This window comes from Cyrtonyx montezumae, unplaced genomic scaffold, assembly GCF_038088225.1.
Source record: "Cyrtonyx montezumae isolate F1298 unplaced genomic scaffold, pur_monq_1.0 scaffold_11, whole genome shotgun sequence".
Taxonomy (NCBI): domain Eukaryota; kingdom Metazoa; phylum Chordata; class Aves; order Galliformes; family Odontophoridae; genus Cyrtonyx; species Cyrtonyx montezumae.
This window is the reverse complement of record NW_027071837.1, coordinates 5,604,901-5,624,794: the sequence shown is the minus strand read 5'-3', so window position 1 is coordinate 5,624,794 and position 19,894 is coordinate 5,604,901. Positions and strand designations below refer to the sequence as shown.

General features: G+C 35.1%; 1 protein-coding gene across 1 annotated transcript in view; it reads left to right on the top strand.

The window, feature by feature from the left end:
* Window positions 1-19,894, top strand: part of DIAPH2 (diaphanous related formin 2) — a 145,187-nt gene that overhangs the window by 96,785 nt on the left and 28,508 nt on the right. Inside the window, exons 25-26 of the mRNA XM_065729493.1 lie at window positions 10,706-10,841; window positions 18,299-18,388. Of these exons, the coding sequence (XP_065585565.1) occupies window positions 10,706-10,841; window positions 18,299-18,388 (226 nt within the window). The remainder of the gene's footprint in view (window positions 1-10,705; window positions 10,842-18,298; window positions 18,389-19,894) is intronic.

Here is a 19,894-nt window from a genome sequence, read left to right as displayed (position 1 = left end):
ATTATTTTAAAGAATTAAGGTTCTCCGCATCTTGATGGCTGTAAGAAGTATCTCAAAAAAAAGACATCAATCAGTATTCAAGGACAAAAATAGAAGTCAACTCATTTAATTGTGTAATTTACTATAAAGCATCATAACCACTGATACAAATTTAGAAGCAAAGAGAGAGAACGTAGGATATACAACGTAGAACATCAGAATATCCTGATTTGGAAGGGACCCATAATGATAGTCAAGTCCAACTCCTGGCTGCTCCACAGAGAACCAAATAATCCTAGAGGATGCATACTTATCAAATATATCAGTTTCCAATCAGAGTGATGCCTGCATGCTGCTTTCAAGTGATTCCTGAATTGCTTCTTTGGGGATTGTTTTTTTGTTTGTTTGTTTTATTTATTCGGTAGTGTTTTGATTATCTCTCTGAAGTGACATTGACTGTGAAGGACTGTGCTGAAGACTTTGCTAAGGCCATGGTAAACAATATTCACCACCTTCCCCTCATCCACATAGCCTGTTGTTTCATTTTAGAAGGCAGTCAGGTTGATAAGGCACAGTTTGCTCCTGAGAAGTCCATTCTTGCTGTTCCCAGTCAGCAGATTTTCCTTTTCTTTTTTTAACTGGAAATGGCTTCTAGAAGGGATCTCCCTGTGATCTGCCCGCATTTTTTTTCCATGTAATAGAGGCCGTGCAGTGACATCAGTCAGCTGAGGATAGCCTCTGAGACACTCCTGGTTAAGGATGAAGTTAAGAAGGAATCGAGTACCTCAGGCTCTGCAGTTAGGTTCCATGCTCCATTCAGCAGCAGACTTACCTCTTCCATAATCTTTCTTCAGTAGGCTCTGTAGCTATAAATGTGCTCATTGCTTTTTAGCTCCCTTAAAAATTTTATCTCCCAAGTCTGAGCTTTGGCTTAGTTCTTTTCCTCCCTGTGCAGTACTGCTATCTTCCTCTTGGGTAGTATTACCACACTTCTATCTCAGAGTTTCCATTGTATGCCATTGCTGTTTGGAGCTCCCCTTTGCCAAACCTCCTCAGCTTCCTGTTTGACAGGGTGGGTACTTTTTGTGCTTTGAGAAGTTTTTCCTTCAAAATGTTCTGTGATACAGCATATTTTATTTTAAATTACAGCATATATATTTCTATGAAACTGGTTTTAAATGACTGACCTCTACAAGTGCCTAAAATTCAACACAGCCATTCAGAAAATCTTGACTTATGTATTACCTTTGCATAACCTTTATAACCTTTGACCATTCCTTCCCTTTTCCTACTGCGTGATTCTATGTATGGTTTTGTTATGTGAAAGGAAAGCTACTCATTGAATAAACAACTGTCTTTATGATAGCTTTTTTCTTCATTCATTTGCAACTGCAGATAAGAATATATGATTCTTATGTAGTCATACAGTTTGGCTACTGTATTTTTAAGTAGACAAAATATATATACATCTTCAAAGATGAGCCAGAAATAGTTGTCAGAAATATGTTCTGAATGGCATATCCTATGATCGCAGACAGAATTATGTGTATGTATGTGTATATATATTTGCATGTCTGTCTTCTATTTCTCATATCAAGGTATTTTAACACTGAGAAAACAAAAACAGTGATAAGAACTGTGATGATTACTGGCAGAAATCCCGTACATCCAGTGGGAGAAATAAGGCCAGTGGTTGATTTCTTAATATAAACAATATTTGCATAGAACATCATTTCTAAGTGTTTCTTTGACAAGTTGGACAGAAACAGTATTTATTAAATGCCCCTCCAGAAGTTCTGAGCATTTAGAAGTTGTTTAAGCTGAATGTTAAGATGTAGAGCATAGCAGAAAAAGAATTCTGGAGCAGTCACTGTTGCTTTTTCATCTTTCATTCTTCTGATCAAAGTACATCAGCAATACAGTGATATTCTTTCTGGTCCGTAAGTTTCTCCTCGCAAATAATTTTTCAACAAATTTTTCCACATAAATATATTGTTATTCTGCTAAACAACAGGGAAAGAGGAAATCACCAGGAGGCAATGTAAGCAGATACAGTAGCTGACCTTTCTCAATTTCTGGGACATATTGATTGCTGCTGGAATGTTTTCTGTACTTGGAGGGTTAGAGCTGACTTTTATTTTAGGAAAGTGAATGTGGACTTATTGAATAGAAAGTGACTTTTCAATGACTATTTCTCATATTTTATGTCTATTTTTATATCTTAAGACTTCCCTCTTAGTAAGTTTTAGTCAAGTACTAAGTTAACCTCTCATGCCTAGTTTTTGTTAGTATCTGCCTAACGTTGTGTGAGAAAATAATTTTTTCACTGTTCTGTGATAATGGGAGATGAAAAAACATTACATAACTAGGAATTTGCAGCTCCAAAAATGTTGATTGTATAATTTTAAATAGACAAGGCAACTTAGAGCACCTCTGTCACACCTAAACAAGCATTGTTTGTGAGCCATTTATATTAATCAAGGTGCAAAATAGTGAATCAGTTTAGAGGTGTAGATAGGAAAAAAATAGAATTGTGTTATTTATATATGCTTTATCTGTTCCCTTTTTATACCCAGGCTTCCCTACCCTTTTTGCAGGAAATATGCCAAGAGTGTGGTGGGAGGACTGAATAAGTTTGTGTATCCTCTTTACCTCTCATCTTTTAGAAAATCAAAATCTCATCTTTTTAGAAATCCTCTTTACCTCTCATCTTTTTCCTAAGATTAAGTAGAATATTTACACCTTGAATGTGATTTTTTAGCCAGGTTTTTTACCTATTTCTTTTGCTTCACCTCTGCATAAGTCTATTTCTTTGGTTTCATAGTTAGCTACATCTTCATATGCTCATTTTATTCAGTGAACGTTACAAGAGCTAAGTAAAATACTTGAGTGTGAGGACTTTAATTGTGCTCTATTTATAAGTAAAAATCAAGCTGTTTTTGTGGTGGTTTTTGTTGCTTGTTTTTTGTGGAGAGTGGAGGAGTATGTATGCTTTCTGTCAGAGCTGACAAGAAGGAAATCAAATCAAAAGTGCATCTACTGAATAGGAATATGCCTTTCATATGCAGGACTTGTTTTGAAGCAAGATTTTTTTTAGATGATATTGATTTAGACCTTCTGTTCAGTGAGAGTAAATACAGATTTCTACCATCCCTGATTAATGTAACCTTGGGACAATTGCAGCCTGATACATTTGGTTCGGTATAGTTCTCAGGCTCCTAACAGATAATGATTAATCGGCCTCCTGAAGGAAGATGCCTGTTCTTTTCTGTTTCAGTCTTTATTTTAAATAGTTGTCTCAAAAACTTTATATCAAAATATCTGAAATATGTTTAAGATGTCAGTTTCTGAATGTTTATTTTATTGCTAAAGTATTTAAAAATATCTACCAAATCTGTCACGCCTGCATTTAAAAATGCACATAAACTCCCTTTTGAGCAAGTTATGTGCTTTATGGAGGGTGTATGAAATACAGACTTAGAATGATGGAAAATTTTTGTTTTGCTTATGTAACAGTTAAATCTTTCAAGTCTTTCCCAGTGGATTTCCTTTTAGTGCACTTAGTCCTAAAGGTGAATTTTAAATAGCAGGGTGACATTGGGGAGGTAAAATTTAAGGAGGTAAAAACAGGCATTTATAAGCATTTATTTATTACAAAATGCAGTGAAGCTTCTTCCTTAAGTGGTATTTTTGTTATCTGGTGGAAAGTTACTACTTTGCTCCCCTAGAAGACGTTTGTACAGACGCAGTTCTTTGAATAAGGAAATCTTCTAATCTTCTTTGTCTTATAAATGTACTTGGGAGTAAAGGGTCTTACTGTAGTATAAGGAAAGTAGATAGGAATAAGTGATAAATTTCCAGTATGAGAAATGGTTCCTTCTGAGAGACTTCTGAAAGAAATCGCCCTTTTGTATCAGTAGTGTCTGTTGATTCACATGTGATTAGTATGTAGCTAGAATATTTTACAGTAACCTTGTGATAAAAAATCAAGAATACAGAACTCCCAAGAAGATGATATGACACATTAAATGATCAGTAAGATGGCACATTTTATTGGGCAACAAGTATCAAGATCTTTCAGGCTTTTGTAAGATTTAAACTCAGTACTAGGCAGGAAACAAAACTTATGTTGTCTTCGTAAGTAAAACATTTTTCATTACAGTATACTCAGCAATGAGAGCATAAATGTCCATGTAACCCCTTTTCTTTGCAATATATATTTGCTTATAATATGCTTCAGAACAAGTTTTAAACTGCATGATGCCGGAACTTTTTTTTTTTTTAAGTATTCCCTAAATAAAGTGGAACACTGGCTATCAACAAATATAGAGAACATGGATTAATACCTCATTATATGTTATGCAATACGTAAGATCAGGCTGAATTCTCAGGTTTCAAGCCAAGTGAGTTTGTAATTCAGAAGTGTCTTTAAAGCAAAGGTTGTTTATTCACTCTTCTACCTGACTGTTTGCATGGTACTGCAACTTCTCCCTTATGCTTAAAAAAGAGCAGTTCCTTAATGTGGTCTGAAAGACAACTTCTTTCCTCTAGCTAGAAGAAAGCTATGGAAAAAATAATCAACAAGAAGTGTTTTCTCTAACAAAGTATCCCAGGAGGCAATATCAAAACTGAAACATTGTACCTGTTAGCAAACTCTTGCTGCCCCTCTCAAAGAAGAAAAATAAAAACAAAAAAGCATAGCCAAACAAGCAAAGAAAACCTTTTATAAGGTCTCTAATTTCTTGTCTGAAAGCACACCCACTCTGTGTTTAGCAGAATATTTTTATTTGTGATTTTTTTAACGTGATAAATCAGAAAATGGATGTAGGCCAGAAAAGTTTTTAAGTAATGGAACTGGAAACAGAAGGATTCAAATGAAAGTGTTAATAAACTTATTGACTTTATTAGCAAGCTGTTAATACTGTTAGATAATTGGCCACCTCATACATTATATAAAAAGGAAGAATGACATTTATCATGAAAGACAGTAATAATAATAATAAACTGAATTACCACGCTCTGCCTTTGGAGAACTTAAAGGCAGGCAAGTGTAGGCTGTTGTAGTTGCCAGTTAGGCAGTATAGATGGGATTAGAACTTGTTTCTGGCAAGTCAGACTTATTTGTGTGGTAGTGTTACAAACATTGTGGATGGAGAAAAGCAACAGCTGTCATGTTTCATGATAGTGAAGCTTTTTGTTACATAAATTTCCCTGAGGTAATGTGGGAAAATATGGTCTTAGAAGAAACTGAAGTTAGGCTTTCTAGGTCTTGAAAATGGGTTTAAAATAGGGCTTTTTCCATTCGAAAATTTTAAGCTAACTGTCCAGTCATTACTAATTGCAGTAAGTCTAATTGAGTCACCTCATTATTCCTAGGCGTTATCTTTGAAGCTTATAAAATTTAAATGAGGATTTAAAATCCTCATTTTACTCTGGATATCAAGCATAGTTCAGGATTTTGAGTATCACAGTACGTAAGTTGTGACTCTAACCCAGATGTTGAGCTCTTGTAAACAGTAGGCTTACACCCCATGGCAAGCTTTTAAATCTAAATGAGACCCTTCCACAGAAAATGGTTGAAGTTTGCAGATGCTTATACCTGTGCTTGTCATTGTAGCTAAGCAGCTGTCTTTGAGTCTTGGGTTCATAGGGATCTGAGCTCTTCAAGTATTCGCAAGGACACTTAATCTGGATTCAAGTTCATTGTTCTGCTTGTTCATATCTCATATTAAGATAATAATTTGATAATTTGAACCTCCTCGTTTGTCTTGTGATCTGATTGATCACTGTTACTGCATTTTCAGTTAGCTTGCTGATGTTGTAGTAAATCAGCATATTTCTTGAAGCTTATATTTGCATATCAAGTTTAGAAAAATACAGAGCAAGCTAATAGAATTGAATTATTCTATCAAAATGGAGTATGATGCAGAAGGTAAGATAAGCCTCAAGAGAAAACTGAAGATGAGGTAAGTGCATCTCTTCAGTAGTATCAGTAGGGTGCAAGGAGACATTGTAATGATGAAGTAAAATTGATTGGGCCCTCGCCAAACCCTGATTTCTTCGGTGAAGAACTGTCCAGTGCCCATCTTTCTGGCATAGACAAGCCTAACAGCAATAATGATAGGTAGCAGCTGCAAACAAGTGGACTGTACTTAATGAGCAACATAAGGTGGAGTGCACATCTACATACATTAATATGTGTGCCAAGTAAAGTGCAGTAAGGCAGGCGGGTGACTGTGCTTGGGGCAGTGCTCCTCATGTACCTTGGCTTTGCCCTTCTTCCCAGGCACAGTTGTGGCAGTGTGTCAGGACCCTGCTGCTGCAGACCCTGTCTTCAAGGAAGCACCATGGTCCTGCAAATGCTGGCCTTGGTCCTGGGCGATCTTGATCTGCAGTGACAGCATCCCAAAGATGTTTCATGTCAGATGTAATGGCTGTGGTACACGAACCATAGGGCAATATCCTGTGCAGTCTTTTCTACTTGCTGTTTCATACCTGCTCAATCAGGAAATCCAGTGTGTCATTGAACAAACTGCTGTATCCTTGCTCTGTTCTTACAGATTTTAATCTGAGTTCACTGTGTTATGATTGAGAAAGTTTTGTGTATTTTTCATTTACTCCTTGGAACTTCAGATCACATATTTTGCTGGTGCAAAGCAAATTTAGGGAAGGCCTGAGGGATCACAGACAGCCTTCATTAGCGGTGCATGACTGCTTTGTAGCCAACTGCATCTTTAATATCCTGGGCGATATCTGCATTACAGTTTGTTTTCTTTCTTCTCATTTTTAATAATTTACCTTTGAGAGTCTATTTACAACCATGTTGGTGTGCAAAGATCTGTTTGTCTGTCAAAACTTAAGATATGTACTGAGTATGAGATGCATTAATATTTCATTTGCTTCTTAAGGAAACCAAGTTGTAAACTGGCTGTCCTGGGTATCAGCCTTACTTCAGCAAATCCTAATAAACACAAGAGGGAACATCAAACTTGGTGCTGGGAGGCAGGGGGAGGGCTCTCAAACTGCGTGCTCTTCTGTACTAAGAAAAACACAGAGGATCTTGAATGGCCTACAAGAAAAAATATTCTTTGGAGATTCACTCGGCTATGATTTGGGGTTTTCCATACTATCAATTTTTTTTGAAAAGACAGTATCTAGATTAATACTTTTCTAGGTCTTTTCCAATGCTGCTGGAAAAACATACAAGTCTTGCTTCTTACTTTGTGACATTAGTCTGAGTTCTCACTGTTAGGCTGGTTTGTTTTCATCCTTTAAGCAGGCTAAATGTAATTACTTTGTAAATACCCATCACTCCTTTTACATGCTTTGTCACTGTTGAGCTTCATTACTGTAACAAAAATAGTGATTTTTCTTTTAAGAGCAAAGTAAATTACAGGATTATTTTTTCCACTATTACACTGATCTCTGCCATTTAGTGATCAGGTAATTTATCCTGCAAACCTACACAGAGAGGTCATCTCTTGCGCTGATTACTATAAAATAATATTATATAGCTAGTAATGTGTTCTTCTGCATTATAATAATTCCAGTAAAACTCAGGAGTTGGGAAAAGAACGGGGATAGGCAGTTATGAAAGTATACTAAATAAAAGATGCATGAAAGTGTGAGAACACCAGGTATTTCTTACTGATATCTGATGTCTACATTCTACTTAAACATGAAGGTATTCGGTCTCACTGTAAAATGTGTTTAGCTTTCTGTACATGCTGTGTACTCAAGTACAAGTACAGTTTGAATCTGAGAAAAGTTTATGTACAGAAACTTCTTTATATGACCCCCAATACATTTTTCTTGATTTAAAAAAATAATTGCATTTCTGTTGTGAATAAATAACTGTTTAGGAGGCAGCAGCTGTGGAATCACAAGCAAGCAAATGCCATAATTGAATTGTTTTTCTATTACTATCCAAATGGCTTAATTTTCCTACTGGTGGGAAGATACTATAAGTACACTTACTTTATATATATTTATATATATATATATATATATATATATATATATATGTTTTAATTTGAATGTTCCTCAACTGTAATCCATGTTTCTAGTGCACATACTTCCATGTTTGGACTGTTCTGAAATAAGCAGGAGATAAGCAGGGCTTCTCTGCAAAGTCACGTTTTTTAAAAATTGAGTTCATGTGACATTTTATTCTCCTTTGCCGTAACAGTGAGATTAGAGAAAGCATTGCTGTATTATACTACTGGTATTCTGTGCTGCCCAGATTAGTTTGGTGGAACATAAACACTGGTTAAAACATGCTTGTCTTGTTGTTATTTGTTAGGTGTATTGGTGGATACCATAAGGGGCCAACTTTTCCTAAGTGGTGTTTGTTTTAATCTTCTAGGGATGAAAGGGAATTTTTACCCCCAACAAGTAGCTTACATACAACATTTTGGGAAACATGCTTTCTCTGGTTTATGATACATAAGTAAAAAACAAGGATGAGGTATAAAAGATGAAAGTGATAAATTGTTGAGGAAGACTTAGATCTGGTAGTTAAAGTATATTTTTTTGCTGTTAAATTTTGCTATCTGCAAGAACATTTCTTAAGGCATAAAAATGCATTTCTGTGGATGCTTCATGTTATGCTATTGAAATGGAGTAGAAACTCAATTTAAAGTGGAATTTTTATACATAAAAATAAATAGGAATATTATCTTCTGTGACTTCACAGGATGAATGGCAATTAGTTGATTAGATTGTCTTGTATAAAAGCAGGTGAATATGAGTGAATATCCTTTTAGAACTCATCCTCTTCAGTTTTATCTGTACAGACTGTGAGCGCTGAAAAAATTTTCATTTTTTGTCAGTTTTACTTCTTATTTCATAATATCAGTATATTCCTCTTATGTCACTGTGTTCATAAGTTTTGTAGAACTAATTTGTTGTAGTTGTTTGAAACTACTAGCCTCAACATTTGTTCCATACATTTCTTTCTACTCTATAAATAATGCCAAAAAATTAAGTACCCCATTTTAGTTGTGTAACATGACTAATTTCTGAAATGGTAAGGCCTGAATTGCTGAATGGCATGTATGGAATTGTTTTACCCTTATATTCAAAATCATTGTGCTAGTCCACCATTTCAAGGACTAGAAAATAAGTAGAGTAAATTATGAAATACTAAAAGCTAATGAGAAAGAACAACCCTGTACAAAGAAACAAAAGGGATACATAAAGAATTTGTGGTATAATTCAGGCAGAGCAAATTATGTAGACAACACCATGCTTCTGAATCCAATTTCTCTTTACCTTTATTTAGAGTCATCTTCAGCCATCTTTGAAAAAGCATGATCAAATTGGTTATCAGTATAAACTCAAATATCAGGTGTGTTTACAAATAATGATTAATATACGCTTGTATTGCTTTCAGCACTTGAACGATCTGGTGATACATTCTTGTGAGTGATATATTTCATAGATTTATCCGACTCACTAAATACAGAACCGTCAGTGACATAGGAAATATGAAACATGAGTCAGACTGGCTGATGGAGAGTAATTATAAGGAAGTACATTCTGGGTGCTTTGATTCTGGGATAGTTTTATGAAGTCTGTATGGTGTTACGAAAATTAATCCAGAACTGTGTAAGTGCAGTACTCTACTGCACTGTTAGTTTTGAAATTGACACCATAAGGATGAAGAGCTGTAGAGATTTGTTAGTGTTATGTTCTTCTGTGATTCCCCTGTGTTGAATGGCTTGCGTTTCAATAGCCATTGGTAGATATTTTATTGTTTAAACTGTATATATTTTGTATTTAAGAAACTTATGTTTACATTTGCTCTCCTCTAAGCTAGGATGCTTAGAGCTTGACAGAAGGTAGCTTACCATGTATAGTAAACTTACAGGTTATATGATTCATTCTGTAGTAGTCTTCCTGTTAGAAGAAGTGGTAGGATCTATGAACTAATCACAATCTGCCAATGGCTAGTGGGCTACTACTAGTTCAGACATGACATCTCTTAACTGCTTTCTCTTTTCAAGTTATGGGCATTTACTTTCATTACAGTGTGTGACATTTCAGTAAAGTGAAATCTCTGTCAAGTGTGGTTGAATGAATAGAGATAGAAATGTCCAAAATTAAAAAGGATCTAACACTGATATTTTATTTTATTTTATTTTTTCAACTTTAATTCTCTTCTTTTGGAGGAAAATGTGTTTTTCAGGATGATAGTACAACAAATACAGTTCTTAGACCAGTTTTCACATTCTTGAGTAGGTTAAATATCATTGGTAAGTGTGATTTCCATCGTCTCCACAAAGCAGCATCCCTTGTTAAATAACTATGAATAGTATCATATCACAGTGAACTCTTGAAATGGCATCTTCACTCCTCCTAAAATTAAGATAGTAGTTTAAAACTAGACTTAAAACCAAATCAACCAAACAAAACCAAGTTGCAGTTTTTTGAAAAGTTTTTTCTGGAAGTTTTCTGAAGCTTTTTAGTCACCCAGAATCCAAAGCTATTTTAATTTTCATTCTTTTGCATATATAATAATGTCATTATGTATTAGTAGTGTGGTAAACTTTCATCTCTTGAAGATTTCTGATCATGCTTGGAATTTTAGTGCCATTTCCTGTTTATTTTTTCACCTATGGGGCGTGAATACAGCATCTGTATTCAGTGCAAGCAAGGTTATTTTTGCTATTTTTTCTAGTCTTACTTGGAATTTAAAACTCCATGTTAATTTTATCTAATGCAGGAGGTGTTAAAAGAAAACAACAAAAGAAGAGAAATGGAGGAAAAAATGAAGAGAGCCAAATTGATAAGAGAAAAGGCTGAGCGAGAGAAACTGGAGAGACAGAAAAAGAAGCAGCAATTGCTTGATATGAACAAAGGTAAGACTTCATTTTTAGTAGTGCAATTTGTTAACAGAAAAAAAAAGGGAGTAACAAACTGAAGACTGCTCCAGGTCAGTATGAAAAGTCAGTCTCCAGGTCAGTTTTGTAAGCAGAAAAGAAAAGCTAACTTTTTCAGTAAAAACTATTTTTTTGGCCTACCTGATCTTACAGTTCTGCCATTTGTCATTTAATATGTGTAATGTTCCTTTCAAGCCATTTTACTGTGAATTATTGGCTTGTTTTCCTTTGTTGCAGTTAATTGATTTTTTTCATATGGATTTCTTTCTGAGAAGTAGTATCTTACTTGCTTTGTTGTTAATCTCATTCTGTAAACATCTTTATAGTCAAGATATTGTGGCAATTAACATCTTCCTTTTTGAGCTTGCAGGCTTCATGTTACAATGGATGTTCTCCCAACAGTCCTATTATGAGCTAGAAAATCTGATTGAGCTCAGTGCCTAAGTAGAGAGTGGCATTTCAGCATGATAAAATGCAAAGTGTTGAGCTTGCGAGGTGTGAGGAAATTGTTTTATGTGAGACCACAGAGCAAAGGAAAAAAAAAAAAAGCTAAGAGAGCAAGAGCAATCTGGTGGTCCTGATAGATTTCCACTAAGTTGTGAAATACCATCTCTGACTCTAGAATGCAAGCAGAGGTGTTAAAACTGTAGGTTGCCTTGTTTGAGAGATCACTTCAGGCTGCAGTTGGTTTACATGAGTCTATGAGCTGTTGTGAAACTGCTGATCAGTTGCAGCTTTAAAACACGGTATTCATGACTACAACTTGTCCTTTTTATACACTCAACAGTCTGACAAGTGTATAGTCAGGGAAAAATACTGTTTATTTTTGGTTAGGATGTCAGTAAAACACGTGATTAGAGAAGAGTGGAGTAACACTAAACCAGGTAAACAGGCTCACTTGAACACTTTGAAAAATGGTTATGGATTTGTACACAATCTGAGTTACGGAAGGCCAAGACAAATATATTAATATATTGTTACCAAATGCATTGAAGCTGTTGATTAACTTACTAATACTTTGACAGAGTTATTCTAATACTTATAAAATTGTTCTGTTTTGTTTGTTTTTTCCCCAGCATTTAACCAGAGATATATTGAAATATCTGGTTTGCATATTGCATCTCTATCTCTGTGGTAGGAATAGTGGAGTGGGATGATAGCTCAATCTCCATTAGTTTCCTGGACATGGATGCTCAGTTATTTTGTTTTATCAAGTGTCTAATTTTCCTTGATATACCTATGTCTGTATCCTCATTCCTGCTTATATAAATAATCACAAATTCGTTTAAGCAAATGTGACGTAAAAGACTTAGAGGAAGGAGGCAGATGTCCTCTCAAGCTGTCATTTTGACAAGGTGATTTTCACCCGAAGGGTGTTTTAACCTTACTGTGTATCAGTTTATTTCTTCAACTGTATCTTTAAGAATTTGTTTTTTTATAAAAAAGGAAAAAAGGAGAAGAAAAAAAAAAAAAGCATTTCAGTTCAGTGCAGTAGGGCTTCTAAATTTTTCAGCCTTTTGTGGTACAGTTCTGTAAGCATTGTCTTGCTCTTACCTAGTAATGCAGATGCAGCTTTTTTTGTTTTGTGGCCACTGAAGCATCCAGATCAAAATTAATTGTTTTTCTGTTTCTCAGTGTGAGAAAGCAGAAAACTACAGTGTGGCCAGGGTCAATATCTGTCCTGTGTAATTCCTAGCTTTAACAATAACTTCAAAATTGCCAACATTTTAAAGATCCAGTTGCTCAGTTAGCTAGAGCTTTCTGCTTTGTGGAGAATCTAGTCTAATTGAGATGCCTTATAAATACTGAGTCAGCTGATTGCTATAAATCCTGCTAAAAATTCCAAAATGTGTAAAGAAATGTAAAATTAGAGAAAATCTCTCAACTACATATAAACTTCAAAGTGATTCATACCGGAAAACATTACACAAGCTACAGTGATTCTACATCTTAATAGATATGCGCATATCTTAATACAGGTATTTTATACAAGACCCAAAACAGACTGATAGGTGACAAATATACCATATACCTTCCAAAGTAAAATAAACAGGAACTTACCCAGCATGTATCCAACTTCTCTTTGCTTCACGAAAACTTCATTATATGAATGTGTATTATTTCTTCTATTCATGGTAATGGATACAGAAATGTTAAGTGGGTTCTCAGTTAATCAAAGATAAACATTAAACCTGTCTAAAACCTATGATTTATTTCAAGTTCAGTTCTAAAGGCTTTTTCAGTAGGAGTCAGTGTTTTGGGCTTTGTTAGGGAATGAATATCTATACAAATATGCTGGTTTAGAGAGGAAAAAAGATTGCAGTGTCTTGAGTTTATGGTAGCTTTTGTCAGTTTTTCTCTAAAGGCAGTATGATGGGAAATTGTCCTGTCCATTGAGCCTGTTGCTCAGTGTTTAGGTAAATACTGTGTTGCTATCACAGAGAAGTCCATTTTTTCATTATTTGCTTTTGTAATTGTCATTCCAAAATGAATTTTAGACCAAAGTTTGTCATTTCTTGTCCTGGCACTGAAATCTGAAACTTTTTGTGACATTAAGATTCGCTAGGAAGAGTCTTTAGAAATCAGGGTATTTTACATATTCATTGAAGGAGATCACCATTAATTTGAACTGAAATAGTTTAAAAACAAAACACACAAAAACGGACAAAAATGTGCAAGAAATCCCCTTCTCTCCATATGTAGTCCCAAGACTGGTGGTTTCTTCCTGATAAAAACGGTGAATGAAACTGAAATTGAGTGTGGTTTTCTGATGATAAAAACCTGAAGAGTGTGTGGTGTGTATCTGCTAATTATTTCAATTAGAAGTTACTTAGTACTGTAACATTTTAAGCAGCCAAGTAATTTAGTTGTAGTTATTTTTAATAGTTTAGGTATCATTTGCCCCTCTTTCTTGCATGTTTTGTGGCCATGCAGTCTTTTCCTCCTCATATAGAGGCAAATCTGTGACTTAACTAATCCACTGTAAAGCTTTGTGTGTGTGTGCTTGTGAAGATCATCCTCTGCAAGGGCCAGAAGTCCATTCAGAATGAACCTGAGGGAATACTGGTAATATATTTCAATTAAATATATTCCTGTTGAGGTAGACCTTGACTATTATAACATTTTCTGAAAATAAAGTGTGCGCATGTCAAAAACATTTGTTAGTAACTTATCAATACAACAGAGCATATTTTTCCCATACCATTAACTTTACATAAGCCTGAGGTCAGATTATCATAAATAAGCTCAATTGGTATGTAAGAGGGGATTTGAATTCTGTTGTAAATTGACATGAGATATAGGTCCACTTATCAGTCATACTGTCCTAACTTGCTCTCTTTTTAATTAAAAAGTAAATAACAGTCATGAGACTGTTATAGAGGAAAATGCTGAGGAAGTCTGCTTCCTGAAGATACTTATTATGCTTGCAAAATGATTGCAAAATGATTGCAAAATGATTATAGCAAATGAATAAAATGCAAATATATGAAAACACCAGACACTTGCTAAAAGATGCTGAAAATTGACCTTTTTAAGTGAATATCTTGCAATTTAGAATTTTGGTACTAATTCTGAGTAAACAGTCTTTTGTTTCAAAGTTTGTGCAGAACATACTTTTGACCCTTGAATAGAGGTGAACCTTTTTGGTGTTTCTGCAGTTGAAATGTGACTCATTAGGAGTACTAAATCAGTTTAGAACAGTATATAGTGCAAGATGTGATTAGAAGTATAATTTTGAAACCACCTGGAGAAGAAGACAGGGAGGCAGTATGCATTACCTAATGTGGTATTTAGAATCCTTTTCCTTAAGAACAGTAGCCATGAATGTGAACTACAGAAACGAAAAATTCAGGAGGTGGGCCATGTTTTGGATGCAGGGATTAAGATCTATTGTGGTTGCAAGTTAAGAGTGCTTTCTGTATTCTGTTCTCTGGAGTTAGTCACTTAAAAAACTGCCCCAAAACAGTAAGTCCAAGAATGTCCTACTGAACCAGAGGCTATCAATGGATTAAATACATAATTCCCGTTCTTATGTAAGAGCTCTGATTTTGTGTACAGTTGTCACTCATGGTTCAGGTTAATCTCCCAACAGAACACTGCCATGTGTTTTCTGTCATGCTCTTTCTGTAGTGCTTTTTTAATTTCAAGAACAAAACTTCATAGGTTATAACAGACAAAACACATTTCTCTTTTACAGCATGGTATTTTAGCAGCAGTTAGTTCAAAACCAAAATATCCTGTTGCTCTGGCTCAGCTGTAGCTTTTTTATTGCTTCTCAGGCTAGCAAAAGAATGATCACTTATCTGTATTTTTTTTTGTGAACTTTAATCATATAAGCTATAAATAAGAAAGAAAATTACTTTATACTTAATTGTGGCAAGTATGCATGTCAGGTTCTCTTTTGGAGGTGTAGATGAGATTTGTCAGGTAGCAGTAAAGAAATGTAATATTGACCAAAATGATAGTAAAATATTTCAAAGGTCATATTACAAAAGACTCTAGCAGTGGTAGCAAATGCAAATGTTTTGTCTTCATCTCTGAGCAGAAATGGTTCTCTGTTTCAGAGAAAGACTATTGAAATAGATAATGGGTATAGGAGCTGGTGAAGGATTGCAAATTATGGTAGAAAGTATTAAAAAAAAAAAGTAAATCAAAGCGATAGCTGATGTGTGGGGTATCTCAGCAAGAATTATGGATCGAGTCTGAAACTTCTACAGAATCTTTTTATATATGAATTTTAATGAAGTCTGACTAAAAATGCAACTCCTTGTCCACTTAATCACCCCACAGCTTTGATTAAGATGTGGTGGTGAGATCAGAACTAGGTATACTGTGTGAGGAGTTAAAAACCTCAACAATGTGTTCCAGAGCTTCCTTAATTTGTGTCTCTTTGAATTGTACATTTGATATTCCAAAAATAAGGTGTTTTTTAGCAGTCGCGATAATTAGCAGGTAGAATGACACACTCAGCAGAAAATGAGGAAGGCTGCATAAACATCTATGAAGTATTGAAGGATTTTTTTTCTTTTTGAATAAATTCTGCCAACTTTTATTTTTAAGGTTGAATAATATTCTAAGTTTTCTACACATGAAATATTCTAATGAACTAGATGATCTTTAAAGTCCCTTTCAATCCAAAGCCTTCCTATGATTCTTCATCCTATGAACTAATTCTATATGTATGACAGTCATATTTACTATTCATTAAATGTTTTAGACCAATTTGGAGTATATTAGTTTGGTCAAAAAATATTCACAGATCTTTGATTCAGAAAATAAATTTAATGCAGAACCAAGAATATATCAATAAATGAACATCTGTAGTATAAAGCACACAAAGAAAAATAATTATGGCATATGCTTTAGACAAGGTTTGGCCTTCTGTAGTTGAGTGTGAACCAAGAGAAGCTAATTTACTTATCCATTTTGGATGAGCTTTTTCTTTTTTTTTTTTTTTAAGGGTTTTGGAAGAAATGTAATTAAACCTGGTATTTCTGTCTTCTGGTTGCTACTCTTGCTCTGCTTCCTTGTGTCTGACATTGAAAATAACTTCGTGGCATATTATATGTAGCTGTTTAAATTGCATTGATATATAATTTAAATTTACTGAGTAATTATACTGTTGATAATCATGTAGAAATTAGAACCAGAAAATCATTTAGAATTTGCGTGCTCTTATATCAGGTCTAGGTTTAGTCTAATAAATCTAAATGTAACAGAGAACTAGGGAGAATACCTTTTGCATTAATATATACTGCTTTTAAACTTCAGTACTTGAGAGCTTGAATGTACATTTAACCTCCTACCATTTGTGCAAGTCAGAAATGTTTTAGTGTAATATAAGTCTTTTGCATGAAATAATGAGCTTCTCACCTTGCGATGGTGAAATCTCTATTAGCTTGAAGTCTGGGAGGCATGAACAAAATACCCACCTATCTGCTGGGTCTAGTCTATATAGAGGAAAAGGACCTGGGGGTGTTGGTTGATGCTCAGCTTAACATGAGCAGGCAGTGTGCCCAGGTGGCCAAGAAGGCCAACAGCATCCTGGCCTGTATCAGAAATAGTGTAGCCAGCAGGAGCAGGGAGGTGATCATCCCCCTGTACCCAGCTCTGGTACGGCCGCACCTCGAGTACTGTGTTCAGTTTTGGGCCCCTCACTACAAGAAGGACATTGAGGCCCTGGAGCGTGTTCAGAGAAGGGCAACAAAACTGGTGAGGGGTCTGGAGCACAAGTCTTATGAGGAGCGGCTGAGGGAGCTGGGATTGTTTAGTCTGAAGAAGAGGAGGCTCAGAGGAGACCTTATTGCACTCTACCACTTCCTGAAGGGGGGTTGTGGTGAGGAGGGGGGTTGGCCTTTTCTCTCAGATAACTAACGACAGGACGAGAGGGAATGGCCACACGTTGTGCTGGGGAAGATTTAGATTAGATTTGAGGAAAGTTTTTTTTTTTCTGAAAGAGTGGTCAGGCACTGGAATGGCCTGCCTAGGGAGATGGTTGAAGCACCATCCCTAGCGCTGTTCAAGAAGCGTTTAGATGAGGTGCTAAAGGATTTGATTTAGTAGTTGGGTAGAGATAGTGATAGGAGGATGGTTGGACTAGATGATCTTGTAGGTCCTTTCCAACCTAATGAATCTAGTCTATGTTTTAGTTATGAACAGGAAAAGGGACACTTGTCAATCATTCTGTAAAATTGTGGTTCTTTGACCTCTATTTCTGAAATGCTAAGGAAGATTTAAATACATTAAAAAAATAATCTTTCTACCAATTTTTCATAATGTTTGTGAAATCTAGCACTTTAAAAACACCCTGTAAACGTGGACAACATATATATAGATACAGAAAGAGGATGATTTAGAAGTAGAGTTTTTATGGAGCGGTGCAGCTCTTGCTTTCCCTGCATGAGTATTTTTTGTTTGTTGTTTATATAATTGTTACATGTGTAGGCATGTGGTATGGTGCATACGTATTCTAGCGTATCATAAGATAGGGATTCAGTACATCTTAAAAATAGAAGGCAACACAAAAATATGTACAGCACTGCAGTATGTAACTTCATGACGTTGTTTCATCAAGTTCTCCATGTACGTTGCTTAAATCAAAAAGTGACCCGTTTCTGCTTCGGGGAAGTCTTAGAAGTATTTCGACAGTAAAACAGCAGTCATTTATCAGCAGCTCATTGTTTATGTGCCGAGGATGTCATCAATAATGCACTAGATAACATATCTTAAGTTAAAAGAGCAGTAGGATTGGCATAAATTTTGCTTAATAAAGCATCATACACAAACTAGGTAGTGGGTGACTAAAGGACTGACAGCACCCATTACATTAAAACACTTCTGTTATTTGGAAGTGTTACATAGAAGTGACATTTTTTTTTCTTAACAATCTTATTTCTATTATATTGAGGTTAATACTATTTTTCTCCTGTTTTCAGAAGGTGACGAGACAGGACTGATAGATAGTGTCCTCGAGGCCTTGCAGTCAGGAGCTGCATTCAGAGATCGCAGGAGGCGCGTACCACGAGGTAAGATGCTTTCTAAAAACTTCTGGTTATGAACTGAGTGGAGAAAGTTGTTTGACATCAGTGTGCAAACTGTTCTCGTGGACAGCTATTAAGCCAATGTGAAAACTCAATGGACTTTATCTTTGTGACTGTGGATTTTTAAGTTTATAGCACAATCTTCAGGTAAGAATAAGCTCTAAAATATAACAAGAGTTCCTGGTATGTTGGAAACGTCATTTAAAAACATTACAGCATGTTTGTCTTGATCTTTAAAAACAGAAGTAAAATTAATTATGGGTAATGACTATGAAAAAATATTTCCTACAGTGAGAATTCAGATGTATAGCTGATCATCAGTTTCAAGCACTAGTCTTAGATATGTTCTAATTTTGTTGGATGATTTACCGGGTGTAGTCATAAAAGTCAAATTGCAGTAGTGTAGATTTACTTTCTTGGGTAAGATAATGTACACTAAGCATGTACTGTAAGCAATTATTGCATATCCTTTACGTTTGGTTTTGAGGAAATTTGATGAACTGAATAACTGCTATTTTCTCTTTTCCCTTATAGTGTATTTGTTACGTGTAGTTTTAAAAAGCATTCATAGTCTGTTTTCCAGTTTTTCTTTTCAAATGTCTTAGAGATTTTTTTTTTTAATACCGACTTAAAAATCATAGTTGATAGATTAGTTATTTGTCATAAAATCAAATACTTGTATAGGATGCATCTTTCTATTTTATAAACGAGCTAGGTTTAGGTCTGCATTGGCTGATTTCTTTTAAATTTTTTGAGGAGCTGTGGAAGCAAATTCTGCTGCTCTCTTAGATTTAGCTGGCTGGGATTATATAATTTGGAATAAACTAATTGTCACACGCCTGATATTGTGAAAGGGAAAGTTTCTAATTTGCTTATAGCCATAAACAAATTCTGCTCCTTTTCCTCTATCATTCTTAATTCCAAGAATGCTTCTGCTCTCTGAAATGAAGGAATTCCTCAATCAAAATATATTTTTTCTGTATAGATCTGTGAGAGATGGTATGTATGTGTTATGGCTCGAGGAGAAATCTGTCACCCAGTGGTGACAAAATTCCTAGAGACCAGAGGAGACTGCAAAATCTACTTAAGCTGGGAAATCCAAAGGGATTATTAAAGCCAGATCTGGAAGCAGAGTTGCCTCTGAAACAATATTGGGCAGAGCTACTTAGAAATACCTTTTACTTCTCTTTTAATACATAGTTGCTTTGATTTGTATTTGTGTGATTTTTCATTGTGTCAGTTTGTATTCTCAAGGGGTCAGGCTAAGGTATTTGATTGACTTTGAGGAAAAGGTCCAGATAATCCATTTCCACACACTGGGCATCTGTAAGTCTTTCAAGTGGACAAGACTATTACGTGAAATTTTTTGAAAATAGCTAAAAGTTTGGACATGTAAGACAATAAATATTTTTCCCAGATGAAAATCTGGTTGAAGCTATTACATAAATTTACTCATGGGATTTAGAAACATACAAGTTCAAGTCTGTATGT